The sequence below is a fragment of the Gallinula chloropus genome (genome assembly GCF_964237585.1).
Source record: "Gallinula chloropus genome assembly, chromosome: 1".
Taxonomy (NCBI): domain Eukaryota; kingdom Metazoa; phylum Chordata; class Aves; order Gruiformes; family Rallidae; genus Gallinula; species Gallinula chloropus.
In genome coordinates, this window is record NC_140085.1 from 80,414,474 (window position 1) to 80,431,734 (window position 17,261).

The following is a 17,261-nucleotide window of genomic DNA, read 5'->3' on the forward strand; positions in this document are numbered from 1 at the left end:
CCCTATTTCAACCAGAATGTGCAAGCTGTAGACCTTGATACCACCTCACACTAGCCCAGTAGCCAAGGCCACCTGTGTGAGGATCAGTAACAAGAAACAGCCCTCAGCAGGCTTTCAGGCCCTTGCATTTGTCATTCAAGTCACAACTCAGCTTGACACGGAGTACTCAGAGCAAAAGGGTTGTAGTTCCTGGAAACAAACCCAGTTTTAACACACCAGAGTGTAATGTTTCTTATTAAAATGAAAATCAAGCAAGAGGAACACTGAACATTTGTTTAGCTGCATTATTCAGGAACTGTCTAATTGGTTGTTCCTATGCAAATGGCCCACAGTTTCAAACAGGTGCCTGTTCCCCTCCAGCCCAACTTCTTTACATGTAAACACGAGGCAGTGTTTGCTCTAACACTATTTTTACCCAACTGACCGCATGATATGCGATCAACAACTCCTTGATGAGTTCTAGGACCCTGAAGGTCACAGTTTTATTTACCTGCCAGCCCTGGGAAGGGCTGATAGGGGAAGGCAGTAGAAAGAATAAAGACCGAAGCCAAGTTAAATTCTATTTCAGGTTAATTTATTGAGTTACAAAGAACCTGCCAGCTCCACCATATTTACAAAGGTTTTCAAGAGGATTCTAGAGCTATTGCTGCTACTGATCCACAAGTAAAAATGCATAAACAAACCAAATCAACCACATCCATAAAGTCAACTGTAGAAACACTGGTTACCTTATAGGACTTGAGGCATATTCAAACATCAGGAAATCATTTTCTAACCACTTATTTCTAAAGCCACCAGGAAGATTCTTATTTCTCACTCTAATGTAGCTATGCCTGAAGATCAGGCATCTTTATGCCACCACTGATGGAAGTTTCTGTTCTTCAGAGTACACATTTTATTTTACTTAGAAGGCTATTGAAAAGAAAGCATTTCAAGGAGTTAAAAGGATCTTCAAGAGCACAATTAACTCCACAGTTGGTAGTTCTGCAAGGTGTTATTGCTCCCAGATGTGCATGTAAAATCCTGTCATTACTTTGATGTCACAAGCAAAGCAAAGGACAAACTTCCCAGGGCACTGTCACATGTCAAGCAGTGCTGTACAAAGTGCCACCCGAAACCATCACATTGTTTCTCTTACTGTCCATGACTCCTTGAAAGGATGTTTTCAGTCCATTTCATCCATTCAGCTGCAAGATGAATTATTAGCACTCTCTATATTCATTCACCCACCTTTCCATTCCCTGTTATCACCAGAAGGGATCATGGATTCTCTAGGAAAAGGGAAGGAGAGATCAGGTCTCTCAGTTCAGCTGGGTTCATTTCTGCACTGTAATGCAGAACTGTGACATGGACACTGTTAGCCAAGACCTGTCAGCCCACATATCTGGATGCATGCAGTTCCCACTGACAACAGGTAGCTCTGCTTACCTTCTTCATAAGTCTATAGTAATTTTTACTTGATCCTGATCTTCACACATTATTTGGAGAAGAATCCAACCACTTGAGTGCCAGTGGCCTTGCTCGGGGCATTGATGAGTGAACATTTACTGATCAATAACCTAACTCCATAACACTGACTTTTACAGTTCCAACAAAGATTCAGGTTACTCTACACACAGAAAGTTAAAAGCCCAGAAGGGAATCTGTGTCAGGTAAAGGAAGCTGCTAAAACTATGTCAGAAGACACATTAAAACAAAATACTCGCTCATACAAAGCAAGGGGAAACCTACCAGCTTTATGTTCAAGAGAAACAGGTAACTATGTTCCCACTGAAAAGGGCTACAAAACCAGAGAGAAAACCAAGCATCATTCATGCAAGAGAAACTACCATCTAGCAGGAGACCTGTTCTGGAGTATGGGCTACACTAATGCAAGCTGGCATCAGACCTGGAAAGTCTACCACTGTGCCACTTGGGAGACTTGTCAGAGACACACCACACTGTCACACTGCTTTCCTCAAAGGGAAAAACATCCCCTCTCACTTACGAAGCAAGCTGTAGAGCTGCTCACTGCAAAACAGCAGCTACTCTAGGATTTTAGAAGTTTGTATTTCATACCAAGGGAATTCTCATCAGCTTCTCTTAATATTTGTAGCTAGGCCACACTGAGCACACATTCAGCTCAAACAATACATACACAAATGCCACCCATGTTGGTAACTCAAGACAGAGTCCAGATGTTAAGACACTGGGTCAGATCTAAATTTAAGTAACAGATCTGTATTTGCAAGTAAAATTAGAGCAATTCTTCAGAAGTAGAATTATTCTGATGCTTGTGTACATAGAGAGAACAAACTGCTATACATGTTGCACTAAACCCAACCACAGTTGGGTGAACTGCCCAAATTTCGCACCCAACACAACAGCAAGGCCACACTCAGCAGGAATCAAGCTATGAGATAGTTATAAAAGAACACTTTTGGGCATGGCAGAATATCCTTCCCTATCAGCACAATGACTGAATAAGCTGTATCCAGTAAGACATCTTACATACCTCATGCATCTATTGCATCCCTCCAGAGAAAACAGATGCAGGGAATGCCAAGATAGTTTTACTGTGGAGTATATTTATCAAGAAATCTTTGCAACTCAGGAAAGTTTGGAAGGGGATTTTCCTGTATCCAGTTTTACTGAGGTAAACAGGAATTATTCAAACAACTTGACTAAGAGATGACAAAGCCCCCACATTACTTAAGTGTTTCAAAGCTATTCGGGTCACTCACTAAGAGCTAAGTGATAATTTAATCATGGAGCAGGAAATCTTTGTGCTTAGTCTGCGGACTAAAGTCAGAGTTAAATCCTATTATTGCAAGCTGGCAAAATGCAGTCATATGAGGCTTTGCAAAGATGGTGGAGGAAAAGGGATTCCTTAAAAACTGGAATAGAGTGTAACAAAATACAACTACAGTAACTGTAACAGTCTGAACACCTCTACAAAAATTGTCCTCTGGACCATGAAATGGTCTTGGAAGACTCAAAATAACAAAGGCAAAGAGCTGTACAGTTGAAAGTGTTCTAGAGACCAAAGGAACTCCATCCATAACAAACTGTCATGGCCACTGACAGAGAAGAATCATACTGGGTAACTCTTACTCAGTGTCATTTTATCAGTGAGAAACTTTTAGTGCCTATAACAACCTGGACCCAATTAGTCCAACAAGCTGGAGCTTTTTACCTTAACAGATCAGGACTGATTAGTGGTGGACATCAATAACATCCCTTTATTTCTGTACTGGGCCACCCTCAATCCTAGGTCTGGGCAGATTGCCCTGTATGTTTTCATTACCCTGAACATCGATTTCTTTTTTCAACGTCCATAGCTTCACACCAAGACTTAAATTCCAGTTTTTGAAAGGCAGAGGGTTAATCTACCAACCTGAGACTCAACAACAGTCCTTTCCAATATAGTGCTTGAAATTGAGACTTTCACACAGTGCAACCTAGCAGTCAAACATAAATCATCACCTATTACAACACTTTGAAAACAGCCATGTTAGTGGGGATTTTAGTTCTCAGCAGATTTTACTTTCCCTTGATCTTCCACTTTTTTGATGGCAGCTTGGATGGCTTCTTGATCACCCAAAAACTGGTGAGGTCCCAGAGGTTGCAAATTCTCATCTAGTTCAAGCAGTATCGGCACACCAGTGGGGAGAGTAACATTGATGATGTCTTCATCAGAGATGCCTGCCAAAGAAGATGAACATAAACAATTAGTAAGCTTTTCACTAGGTGTAACTATCTAGCTCAGCATCATTTCTGAGATTACTTAGTCTTTTAACAGCCAAGGACACGTTCCAGCCTCCATCAACACCACCAGTTTTCCAAAGATAATCCCCAGCTAGACCACAGCTTGGTTAGTGCTTTACCAACAGCTGAAGGAGGGAATTCCTATCAAGGTGAAGACACTTTCTTCATTTTTTGGATGACGCATGTGAAATAAACAGGAAGAGATTTCCCCAGAGACTGGACCTTTCCTTTAATACAGGACATTGAGGACAATAGGCTCCCCTCCTTATCCTCCTAACTCCTGCATCACAAAAGATGATTACAGTCCACATGTGCTACTCCAACATGAAACCACCTCTGCTAAGCAACCAATAAAAAGTTTACTTAAAAAGGCAGGACACTAATGTTAATTTTTTCTCTTAAATTCACTATGCAAAGTTTCTCACACAAGCCACCTTAAAAATCAGGACTTGGCTCTCACAGCGTAAGGATCCCTTCTTGCCCACATCAGATTTCTCAAGGGCAAGTTTATAGCACCATACCAACAGTGCTATTCTCAGAATTACTGGACACAGGTTATTCTTTTCCATTTTCAAATGAGGGAGAGAAAGGGAAAAAAGGAGCAATTTAACTTATAGAACTTACCACACTTCCCTATATTTTTCTACTTCACTTAAATTTTTTCCCCAGGTACATGTTAATTTCACCTAGCTGTGCTTAACTAAAATATTCCAAGGCTCTCATCTCAATGAAATTGGTGGCTATTTTTATATCAAACACGTTAAGTCTCAAAATCATTCAAGTGAATTTTGAGACCAAACCTCCTAGTAAAGTTTCCACACAAAATCTAAATAGCTGCATTAAGCAGCAGTGGCTGCAAAGACAATACTCCTCAACTATTTCAGGCAAAAGAAATTTAGTGTCATGGGGACTACCAGTATGTCTTCTCTCCCCTTTTTAGAAGCACTGAGGTCACAGAAGCAGCCTGCTGTTGTAAAGCAGGACAGTGTTGAATGCTTTGTGCTTAGAAGAGGCACACAATCAAGCTTCTAAAATGATGACAACACATAAACTAGACCAACGTGCATGAAGAAAACATCCTCTCCAGCAGCTGACAAAACAGATGGTTCTCAGAACACATGGGCACAAGCTTACCAGTGATTTTTGCATTAAGTAGAAAAACAGAGCCAACAGATTAACAGGAAAACCCACAAAGTCAAGCTGCTCACCAGCAGTAGGATGACAACAGGTCAGAAGAATCAGAGAATTTATAGGGGTTGGAAGGGACCTCGAGAGATCATTGGGTCCAACCCCCCTGCCAAAGCAGGTTCCCTAGGACAGGTTGCGTCCAGATGGGTCTTGAATATCTCCAGAGAAGGAGATTCCACCACCTCCCTGGGCAGCCTGTCCCAGGGCTCTGTCACCCTCACTGTGAAACAGTTCTTCCGCATGTTGATGTGGAACTTCCTGTGCTCCAACTTGCAGATAGAATCATAGAAACAAGAAACAACAGAACTAATCACGAGATGTGAATAATTTAATGTCCCTGCTCACAGACTGCACAAGCATGCAGCATCTATTCTTGTTTTGATTAGGTGCAGTACTTAGTTCAGGTGTAGATTAGCCCTACGTTTCAGAAGGGTATAGAACAAGAGAAAAACCCTTGCAAGAGTCTTACACACTGAGCCATCGGTCTACAGAAGTCATACTCTGCCACTTTAAGTAATCCCTGTATACAAGGGACAAATAATTCACCTGCTGCAGCCAGCAGAATCCAACCTACAGAAAAGCACTCAAGAAGCATCTAAAATTTTAAAGCCACACAGTAATCAAGAACACTGAGTCCATTTACCTGGTACAAGCACTATTCTCACGGGCTTTGGTTTGCAAGCCAAGCTGCCTGAGCTCCTATTTCAAGCCTTTTTAAACATACTGCATTTTAACAAGATGCACACGTCACCGTGTATCCACAAAGGATCTGGCCTTAGGAAGCATTCTGCCCACCTCTCAAATTCAGCCTCCCAGACTAAACCACCCAGATATACACAACACAAATGAAGTCATGCAGGAGAATTTAGGCAAGCCACATAATGTGGTCAGCAGCCAGGATATTTAAAGGTTTCCTCTAAAGATGGATTAAACAAAACTAGCTGTAGCTACACAGATTCAGAAATGCATTTTACTGTTTTTACTGCACACAAAGCAACCGCAACAGTGTCAGCTAGCATTGATTTACAAAGCAAAACACTGCAGTCTAGGATAAACAAGCTGCAGCAAGCATGGTGGCTTTCTCCTTGACATCTTTGCTCACACCAAAGTGTTGCCTCACAGCCCGAAGGCTGGAGCTGCAAGTTGAAGTCAGATGAAAATCCTAAAGAAACAATCGTGTCCTGTGGCTTTATTTCAGCCCTGTTAGTGCATTTGTGTGGCACTGCCCTCCTTCAGGAAGCAAGATGCTGATCAAGCCTGTCACACAAGCTCTTGAGTTACAGGCAAAATGCACACAGAACACTCCCACCCAGCAGGCTAGGAAGCCAGTAAAGGCATCACATCTTACAGTCTGGCCACTGCAAGTACTAGCTAAATGCTATCCAATTACTTCATCTGCTGCAACTATAGCCAAGTGACCTTTTCTTGCACTTCATCTGAGCTGGCCCGTGTCACAATCCCATCCTATCACACAAGGAAGAAGGGTGAAATCAGGGCAAGAACCCAACTGCTGACTACAAGGTGCAATGGGAAATATGATCACTGAAGAAAAGCAACATTCTTCTCTCCAGTATACTACTACACCTTGGGTCTCTGCACTGCCGGTGGGTACTGTGCTGCTGAAAGCAGCCTTTCCCCAAGAAGGTTTAAAACCATGGTCCTACCTACTTACAGCCATGAGAACCTACAGACATTACTGAAGTACTCCAGATGTCTTCCTCAGGACCCCAGATAAAATGCTGACTAGACAACTACGTTCCTCAAGTGGACATCTCCCATGTTCTCACTCACAAGCACTTCTTAAACATTGTTCCTTCACAGCCTCTGTGCCACAGGAAGCTGTTAAGATATAGGAATAGTGCTAGAATTTGGTAGGGCACTTAGTTAAAAAAAAAAACCTTTCAAAAAATCACATGTGTAACTCTCCCAGCCCAGTTATGCTCCATTTAACTGAACTGGGTGATCAGAGATCAGTAATACCTTTGTGCAAGCTTAAGAATTCACTTTTAACTGGTAGCCCATGAAATTCTTTGAAATACTTGCAAACTGGGAAGTCCTACAGAAACAAACCCCATCCACCTCGATTTTGAACATCTACAGCCAACTTCTACAAGGGCTGATTCAGCTTCTCCCTCCTTCTCAACAAGTTCCTTCCACCTGCTATTATGTCAGAGCTACACAAAAGCCACAACAGCTACTGAGAGCAGCTACACCTCTCCTCCCCTGCATGTCAACTACACCTGAGGGCAGATGATTCATCCAACAAAACACACAAGATCATATATGTAAATTTAGCCACAACAGGCTTGTTCTAGAACTGGTGCTTTGTAGTTGAGAACCAAATCAGGTCATAGCATCCTTTCCACAAGCTTAATGAAAATACTGAAGCTTTAGTCTAATAGGCTAAATATTCAGGACCAGATTCTGCCCTCCACGAAGGCTGGCAGAGGACCTTGCTTCAGCTGCATAGAAGGAAGTGCACACAGTTAATAACCTGGTTATTAACCTTTACAGAACATTGGCACACTGTGGAGACTTGAAGAAAAGAAGGAAGACTGGTGAGCTACAACCATGGCTGCAGCATATTATCTGCATCTGTTTCACCCTTAAAGATTTTTCTATGCCTGTATTGGATTTGCACAGGAAGCCTTTGGCCGGGGGGGGGGAGGGGGGGGGGGGCTTCTATGAGAAGCTGCTAGAAGCTTCCCTTGTCTGACAGTCAATTGCAGGCAAGATCCAAGAGGGCCATGCTGCTGGCCAAGGTCACGCCACCCAGCAGTGGCAGCACCTCTGGGATAGCACAGCTAAGAAGGAAAAAATGCATGACCAATGTGGGGCATGAAAAAGCTGTGGCAGCTTGACCTTAGCTGGACTCCAGGTGCCCACCAAACCACTCTAACTCCCCTCGTCAGCAGGGGGAGAAAATATGATGGAAGAAACTCAGGGGTTGAGATACAGGCAGTTTAATAAAGCACAAGCAAAGGCCATGCACAGAAGCCAAGGAAAACAAAAGATTTATTCTTTACTTCTCATCAGCAGGTGATTTCCAGCCACTTCCCAGGAAGTAAGGCTTCAGCATGCATAGCATTTGCTCCAAAAGACAAGTGTTGTGTTAGCAAATGCTGCCTCACCACTTTCTCTGGGCTTTTACTACTGAGCAAGTGTCATATGGAATAGAATATCCCTTTGGTTGGTTTGGGTCAGCTGTCCTTGCTGTGTTCCCTCCCAAGATCATGCCTACCCCTAGCCTCCTGGGTAAGGGAGGGGGACACTGGAGAGACAGCCTCAATGCTGTGCCAGCACTGTTCAGAGAGAGACAACGTACTAGTATATTTTCAACACCTTGCTAGCTACCACTGCAAAGCACAGTGCTATGAGGGCACTATGGGGAAAATTAACCCTATTTCAGTCAGGCCAAACATTATGTCATTACATAAACAGCTTCTGATCACTGTCTGACTATTACTGAGGCCATCTCAATACGGGACAGTGTGGGAAAACAAACCATGAATTTACATTCCCATGCAGTAGAGAAATGCAGCCTGTCTTAAACTCCTTGAGTAGCTCAAAATTAAATAGGCTGAAAGGTGCAGGGCTAGCTGTCAACTGTGGCATTAGGCAAGTTCCAGAGGTGTTGAGTAGAGACCAAGGCTGCACTACCACCATCAGGAATTCAAGGCAACACTGACACACGGAGTCCTCCGAGCATTCAACTCCAGAGCGTACCAGCATACACACTGCCCCTGGACAGAGCTTCAGCAAAAGGCTTCCATCCCTGGCTGAATCACTATTCAGAGTCCCTCAAGCACAAGTTTGTGGAAACCAGTCACTAATAACTTGTGTCAGACACCCTTCTGTCCCAGCTGCAGATCCTGTTCAGACTGCTCCAGCCCTTTCACACTATCACCAGACACCTACCACCCCTTTCCCTGAAGTGATTCCAACCACCATGACAGAAAAATACCCACTCTTTGCTGTTCCACAGTAGTTCACAGGCCAAGTTAACTTGCAGAGAGGCCCAACAAGCTCACAAGAAATAAGCAGCAGCGAGCTGAGATCAAGAACCAAGTGCAAGGCCATCTCATTTCAGCAGCAGGGAGTTACTAGATCTGGTTTCTGTAAGTGTAGACACTGCAGTCACATATTTCCTTAGAGAAGGCCAAACAGCAAAATTGGTAGATTATTACATAGTCCTCAACACACAGTCCACACCAGGACTTACAGTGTGTAGCTCCAGCTTCGCAACGAGACAAGCCCAATGGGTGTAACACCTGCATCTTTTTTCAAGAGACCAGGTAACTCCTCCCCTCTTTTTTTTTTTTAAACTCTTAAGTATCACAAGGCTCAGTGGCCATCACATCATATCCAAGAGACAGTGACATTTCAACAGCAAAGAAATTCTAGAATCAGGCCTTCCACAAATCCCTGTCTTAAGATACTTAATACCAGTCCTTAGGATTAAATGGCTGGGAAGGAAGAAGTTGAGAAGTTCCTCTGCCAGTCACCTGGAAAGTCAGTCCATTAGACTTAGTCTCCAATTAGTATTTCAGCAGAAACAGGACAAGTCTGACACAGCTATTACACTAAGCGTTGCATCTTGAAGACAACATGCTAAGAGGGTCTCAATCTGAAGTATTAGATGAAAGCAAACTATTCTTCCTTCAAATAATTGAGAAAAAACTTTGATGCCAACTTTCACCTTTGACAGGACTGCAGAAAACAGCCATGCTGTTTTGGTAGCATTTATCAAATTCATGGGGATTACCTAGAAGGAACACAGCCCAGCATCCCCACTGGATACCAACAGCTCACAGCACTGAACTTCAGCAGTACCCTGAGACTAATGCCACTCAGCCCACTGGGACAGAAGAGCAAGCTCTGAGAAGCTGCTGTTTCTAGCCTCCCAGTGCATAGAAGACTACAGTCCAGTTTGTGTTAAAAGACCATTCTGAGAAAGATTCCACTTTAAGTCCTCACATGCAAACCATGAGAGATCCTACAAACACTTCATATACCTTAAGGAGGTCCAACTGAGCACAGAGAAAACAAGAAATCTGAACCCACAACCAAAGCCTTGTTAGCCTGACATTCTGTTGCTCTGATGATTTTTTTTGGGGGGGCAAGTAGAAAACAGATCCACATTTCAAGCTGATTCCTAATGACACATAACAAGAGAAAAATTCAAATACAGAGAACCACGGGCCTGTTTCAAAAAATATATACCTCCTGCAAGGGTACCCTGAAGTCTTTCAGGAAGATATTCAATCTCTCACTGAAAAAATTACAATTGTTTTAAACTGAATTGAAACATTCTTATTCACTGTTATTTAAAGTTTCTAAGCTACAACTTCCATGAATAAGTTACCACTATGACTAAGACATCCCAGCAGTCATGTAGGATCACTGCTTGAGGCATTTGGAGCCTGATCTTTCTAAATGCCAAAAAACATGACTCCAGCTAAGATAGGCCTAGAAACTGCTGCAGGCCACACACACTAAGCTTGTCCAAAACAGTCTACAAAAACAAAGCCCACCTCACAGTGGGTGCTATAAATACAGTAGACTGACAAACTTAAAGCACTGTTGAATCAGGTCCAAGTCCAGCAATGCTCCAAAGCAGCTCACAACTCAACCTTTCAGAAGGAAAATAGCAATGTAAACAAGGAACCTCTTAGATCCAGTTAGATACAAGTTGGAGCTCTGGAAAAAAAAAAGCAGGTTGCAGTATCAGGGGTCTTAAAACTCTGCTCATGCCATCCTTCAGGCCTGCTCTACAGCTATCCAAGTTTTCACTGCATAAAGGGCTGAAAAGCCAACAGGTACCTGGCAATTGCTCCTGTGTTGGCATTGAGGTAGCTGACGGACAGTCCTTGGTCAACTGAACTAGATCCTCTGCCAAGGATTCTTGACATTTCCTCATGCAAGCACATGCTGAGAAGGACAAGGTATAGTGTAGGACAGACAAGAGAGCTCTGTTCTACTTAGGTTGAGTGTAGTTAGCCCTTGAAAAGTTTTATGTAAGAGACTGTCCCAAAGAAAATCTTTGTAGCAGTTTTAACTTAAGCTGTTCTTTGATCTCAGTGCAGGACTGATGCTGTCAGCTCCAGCCTTGGCACATGCCTGCACAGACAGCAGCCCAAGGTTTCTGCTGAGGCTGCGGTCAGTTTACAGCACTTCACCCCCAAAGGGCTTGGCCAGCATGGTTTCACAAGCCTGTTCAGCTCTTGGAGGGGACGCAGGGGAGATACCATGCTTGCAGACTGCCCCCACCCCTTTTGCCTTAGCAATTCTTTATCGCTTCATACTGCGAACAATCACCCAGACCACAGTGGTGGAACTGGCTGAACCAGCCTTCCTCTTCCATCCAAGCAGCGATCTGTTCCACAGAATTCACAGCCTTATAGTTCCAGAAGCCACTGCTAAAAGCTTATACTCAGGGCTTCTGGCTCCTGCTAAAGCATCAGCTGCCCTGAGTGTTCCAGCATGCCTCAACACAAGTGCTAAGCAGAGTCAGAACCATGGAGGCATAAAACTAGAGGGTTTTATAACTAAAAAAAACTTGAGTGGATACAACCCAGTCTATGTTTACTTGCAACTCTAGTAGGCTGCATTCATACAGGTATGATCACTAGATTCTACTCTAGCCACAGACAAAGAAATTCATACAGCCCATCTTCCAGATTAGCATGACCTAAACTAGAAGCCATGCCATTAAAGAGGCAACTTTATGCTAAGCTACCACCTTAGCTGCTTACTGGCAGGAATTTTCCATACTGAAAATAATACAATATTTTCATAACCTTTAGCAAGTATCTATTCTGCAGAACTCCCTGTGACAGCAGCTTTTAAGTAAAGAATTAACAGAAATGAAGCTTCAGAAGTGACCCAGCACACCAAGAGTCGAGAATGTCTTCCACAGCCCAAGACAAGCTCTTTCTTCTGCTGTGTCACAGCAATGCCTGATCAATGGACAGAGGATGAACTAAACCCTTCTGAAAAAGCAGCTGAATAAAACAAAAGAATAGACACAAGTTCTTCAGGCTCTATCTGTCTAGACCAACCACAAAGCTAGCTTGAATACAGTAGTTTAAACCAAGCAGTGAGAAACAAGGGAGAGGCATCTGGCCCTCTTAACTATGTTAGCTTAACTAAATCTCTTATCCGTCCACATCCCCCAGTTTGACTCCAGTTCTGAGAAGCCAGCTTCCTACCTTCTCCTTGGACACCACAGACATTAAACATTAACACTGCCTAGGTAATTAATACACACTACAACACAAGATAGAAAGTGGAGTGAGAAGAATGGAAGGCTGAACGGCTTACCTTCCACATGCTTCAGCAATGCCCTACTGCTGTTACCATGAGCAGATATAAGGATCATTTTGCCACTTTTCAGTTCTGGCACAATCTTTTCATTCCAATAGGGAAGGAGTCTATCAAGCACATCTTTTAGACTTTCAGCCTTTGGGAGATTATCCTGAGACACATCACTGCATTTATACCGGCGATCATTGTATATCTCTTGATAGTAAGGATGAGATTCACTTATGGGAGGTGGGGTAACATCATAGCTTCTTCTCCATATTTTCACTTGCTCTTCCCCGTGATTCAGAGCCATTTCTGCTCTGTTGAGCCCAATCAGCGCACCATAGTGACGTTCATTAAGTCGCCAGGAACTCTGAACAGGCACCCACTCTTGACCCATCTCTTCCAGGATAAGCCATGCAGTCTGGATGGAGCGGCTGAGTACAGAGGTGAAGACAAGGTCAAACTCAAAGCCCAGCGCTTTAAGGTGCTTGCCACAGTTCTGAGCTTCCTTTATCCCATCGCTGCTCAGCTTCTGGTCCACCCAGCTGCAGAAGCGATTCTCCTTGTTCCAGGCTCCTTCCCCATGTCTCAGGAGTACAAGCCTGTACTTCACCATTTTGGTTGGAGCTTTGCACAGATGACAACTGGTCTGGCATCTAATAACAATGCATCTGGACAGAGATACGAGACAGATATATCAAACATCACACTAATAATGCATTATAAGTAGTCATATGGCAGCAAAGAGTATAAAACTCAACCAAAACAACTAAAGAAATAGGTGTATGCTAAGCATGTTTTTACCTTTGAGGTCTCCCACCTTCAAATTCCTTCCCACCCTCACGTGGGAGGAAAGGCACCATCCTCCACCCATCTTGTTGCAACTAGGCCACTTAACCAATTGATTAGTAACAGATTTGTACAAGCTGTTCCTACCTACAGATTTCCCTTAGGCAGAGCTCACTCAACATCAGAGGCTCCCAAACAGAGAAGAGTCTCTCTCACTGGGGTGCTTACAGGCAAGACACAGAGCCCAAACTTTTAAGAGATGCCCAGACCCACACTGGCTCCGAGGGAACACCGGCACAGATAGCAACCGTGATCCTCTGCCAGAACCATTGAGAGATGGACCGCAGTATTGCGACGGGCAACAGAGAGCCTTACCAGCTTTCCTGAAAGGAGATGTGCCTACAATCACTCCCCGCGTAGCGTACTTCCTCGCAGGCTCAGCGCCCTCTTAAAGCATCCCTAAGCAACGCGCCTACTGCCTCTTAGCCTTCCCTCAGCACAGAGGCTCGCCCAGAAACGGGACAGCAACTCCCACACAAACACAAACTTAGGAGGCTGCTCAGGAGCGGGGCAGCAGCACCCCCCTCCCCCCCCCCCCCCCCCCCGCCCCCGCCGCGCCCAGCAGCTCCCACACGCACACGAGGTGCCTGACGGCTGCTCCCCCCTCCCCCAGAAAGCCCTTACCTGCTCCGGGGCCCGACACCGCCAGCCCTCTCCCTCAAGGGACGCACACACCCGACCGCCGAGGGAAGTCACCCCCGGGCCCCGACAACCCCTCCGGGGGAGGGCGGGAAGGCCCCCAGCCGCGCCGGGCTCCGACGCTCTCCTCCCCCGCAGGAGCCACGCCAAGCCCAGGCCCCTGCACCGACACCCCCCACACACCCCCACGACCGTTAACCGCCTCCCCCCCCGCGCCCCTCGGTTTAACAGAGCCAAACCCGCGCTGCCTTACAGGGACCGCTGCGGCAGGTCGGAGCCGCCCAGAACGCTACAGCCGTGCTCGGCAGCCCGGCCCCCGAGGCCGGAACAAACACCGCCCGCTAGTCAGTCAGTCAACCAGCCGGCCGACCCGCCGCGGCCGTGCCGGCAGAGAGGTGGACCCCGCGCCTTAACGAGGCCGCGGCGTCCCCGCGCCCGGGAAGTCGGAGGAACTTGACTGGCCGGCCCAGGGGATGAGCAGCGCTCTTGGCCAATGGGGCCGAGCCTTTGGGCGGTGACGCGGGAGAGCGGCGTGGTGCCTACGGGCGCGCTAGGAAACGAGCGCAGCCGAGTCCAGCCGAACGCGACCGAGCTCAGCCGCCCCCCCCTTCCCCCCCCGCCACCCGCCTCTCCCCCGTGCCCTCACGGCCCGCAGCTCTGCGCGGGGCTCGGTGCTCAGCGGAGTCTCGGGGGATGCCGGTGTCGGCGTCCTACACACACACGCACACACACACACACACGCTCCCCCGCGAAAATCCCGTCCTCAAAGCTTTCCTGCCAGGGCTCACAGCAGGCACAGCGGCTCCCGCCTCGGCTCCGGGCACACAAGCGCGGACGGCGTTGTCGTGAGCGGGTCTTTCCGCGCTGTCGGCACCGCCGATGAGGAGAAACGGGGTCACGCCGGCGTGTGCAGAACACGCCATGAGGCAGCCAAGCCTCTGGCTTCTTTCACAACCACCCCCGGCCCAGTAAACTGCAGCAGCAGCAGCAGATGGGCTGTGCTTCCCCCAGAGCCACAGCCACCCCGGTGCGGCTTCATCTCCTCACCCACCGCCCGGGGTGGGCACTGCCAGAGCAGTCCCAAGGCGGGGACGCCGGCTTCAGCCGTGTGCCGCGTCAGGGAAGGGGCAAAGGAAGGTGCCGGGCTGCCCACAGCCACTGGATCCTTCCAGCTCCCCTGCCCAGAGCCTCCTCCGTGCGAAGGAAGGAGCGCAGCACCAGTGCCCTGGGCTGCCATCCAGCAACCCTCACTCATACCCAAAACGTGACGAAACCAGGCACAGGGTCAGTCAGACGGGGTTTTTCCCAGGCAGGGCTCACTTTCCCTTCTGGATTTAGAACCTTTTGGTTTTGGTGAGCAGCGAGGGTCCAAAATCGAGTTGCCCGTGCTCGAATCAGCAGGAAAAAATAGACCTGAGCCTTCCTCAGGGCTGTGCCAGCTACCAGCACTCCCATACAAAGGAATCAAGACCAAGTGGGCCGCGCAGCTCTGGCTGGAAAAGAAGCAGCGTGGGAAGGTGCTGTCCTGTGCTGCTGCTGTTCCCACGGGTCGGCTTTTAGTTTTAAAATTGTCATATTTCATACGCAATTAGATCCACCTTTTCTCCTCTACGTGCTTGTACAGCCACAATGTGAAGACTAAAGGGCCGCAAACCTGCATGCGCACCAAATGGGGCCTATCAGCCTCTCTGACAAGGCAAGGCAAAGGCCTGACTTTCCATTTTGAACAGGTTAAAACGATAATGCAGGAAAAGAAAAGATGGGGACCTCCGATTCTGATAGGAAAAAGCAGCACAAGGAAATGAAAGAAAATTTGAGGCAGAGGTGTTAAAATAATGTCTCAAAGTGCTGTGAGGATAAAGGGCGTTTTGTTTTGCACTTGCAGGGTTTAGGTCCTAGCCCGCCAGTGGGACAGAAGGACCAGCCAGACCAAAGACTGCTTCACTGGGGTCTGAGCACGGCACAGAACTAAGGCTGCTGTGTGGCAAGAGTGGCCAGGCCACCACTGAGCATCATTCTGTGTCTCTTTGGTGGTTACTGCACTGACTTTGTTCCTCATTTATTTGTGAAGGTCTGGAAAGCACTTTGCATCTCAGGGAGAACATTTGTCAGTGCTTTTCCTGATAGAAGGACCTGCCTGACTTCAGTATAGAACCACAATAAAATCTGCTCCTTCTGCAAAGTATTTCCACTGGATGTGAATTGCACTTACAGTTACACATATAATACTTTTCATCTCGCCGACTAACTTTTTAATGTTAACAATTACTTTTCATCTCTATCTGCTTTGTCTAAGACAGAACCTACAGTATAAAGCCAGTCCAACCTACGTAATCAAAGTAGTAGCCTTAAATTCACTGTACCAGACGAGTTTGATTTGCCACCCATCAGCTTGAACTGGTAGAGAGAAATGCTGCTACAACACACTGCATGATGGCACACCTGCAATCACGCTGCCTCCAGTCAGACAGAACCTGTTTCCTCTTGTACAAACTAGTGGTACAAGTGGTGCAAACTGTACTAGTGGTACGGCTCTACATACAGGTGCATCACAAGCAAACTGGGTGATTGACTTGGCATGGAAAAAAGCTCAAGGTCTGAGAGACAGAAAGAAAATTACCTATTGCTGAATATCAGCACTGTGCATTGGCTGTATTTCAATCATTAAGAATATAGTTAACAGAAAGAAGCTTTATAAACCAATATTCAGGCAGCAGTAGACAGCAACCCATGTCACAAGCCAGCATCTCTGTGGCCATTAAACACATGGCCATTATCTCCCTAAATCTTTAAACAAGTCCATTTCATTAGCACGGCAAAAACAGCCTAATAACTTTGATTCACATTTCAGACTACACAAGGAGGGGAGAATCGAAGCCATATCCCCCTGCATGACTTCTTGCAGACAGATACACTCATTTGGCAGCTATTATCTCTCAGACCAGCTGGGCTCTGTTTTTCAGGGTCTCTGCTCTGGAGCCCTTCCAGGCTGCAGCACTTAGCTGGAATGTTTATGGCAGATGCGGCTCAGGAAACTCCTTTCCTCATCACATAAACTTCCTCTGGGGCACCGGTGCGACTGGACCACGCTGGAGAAAAGCCTGGAGCTGAGCAAGGCAGAAGCAGAAGAAAACAAAACTGAAAAGAAGAAAGGCTGATTAATGATTGATGAAAACTGTGGCAAACAGGAGCCTTCTCCACTCATTATGCCCTTGGTGCTTTTTCATAGAAATTACTTTGTTCAAAGCTAATCAAGTGTTTGCCATAAGAGCACTGCAATCATGCCCAGTGTAATTTCCAGAAGACCCCAAGCTCTTTGTTTAGAACTCTTTGATATATGATCTGTCTTCATTAATAATTCAAACTTCAAAAGAAACTTCTGTAATCAAATCCTCACACTCTTTAATAAAAGTCCAAAACCTTCTCTCTAAAACTTCCTCTTGGGTGTTTTTCTCACCGCATGAATTTGTGCTTTCCCTCCTAGATTCTCCCTTCTCCTTTCCACCTTGGGTTGCTGTCAGCCACATGCT

The 17,261-nt window shown here is 46.1% G+C and overlaps 1 protein-coding gene across 1 annotated transcript; it reads right to left on the reverse strand.

Moving 5' to 3' along the window:
* Positions 1-552: 552 nt before the first annotated feature.
* Positions 553-14,107, reverse strand: BPGM (bisphosphoglycerate mutase). The gene is made up of 3 exons (XM_084262194.1): positions 13,985-14,107; positions 12,259-12,914; positions 553-3,684 (listed from the first exon to the last, which is right to left on the reverse strand). The coding sequence occupies exons 2-3, from the start codon at positions 12,857-12,859 to the stop codon at positions 3,506-3,508; spliced, it is 780 nt and encodes a 259-aa protein (XP_084118320.1). The 5' UTR covers positions 12,860-12,914; positions 13,985-14,107; the 3' UTR covers positions 553-3,505.
* Positions 14,108-17,261: the final 3,154 nt, after the last annotated feature.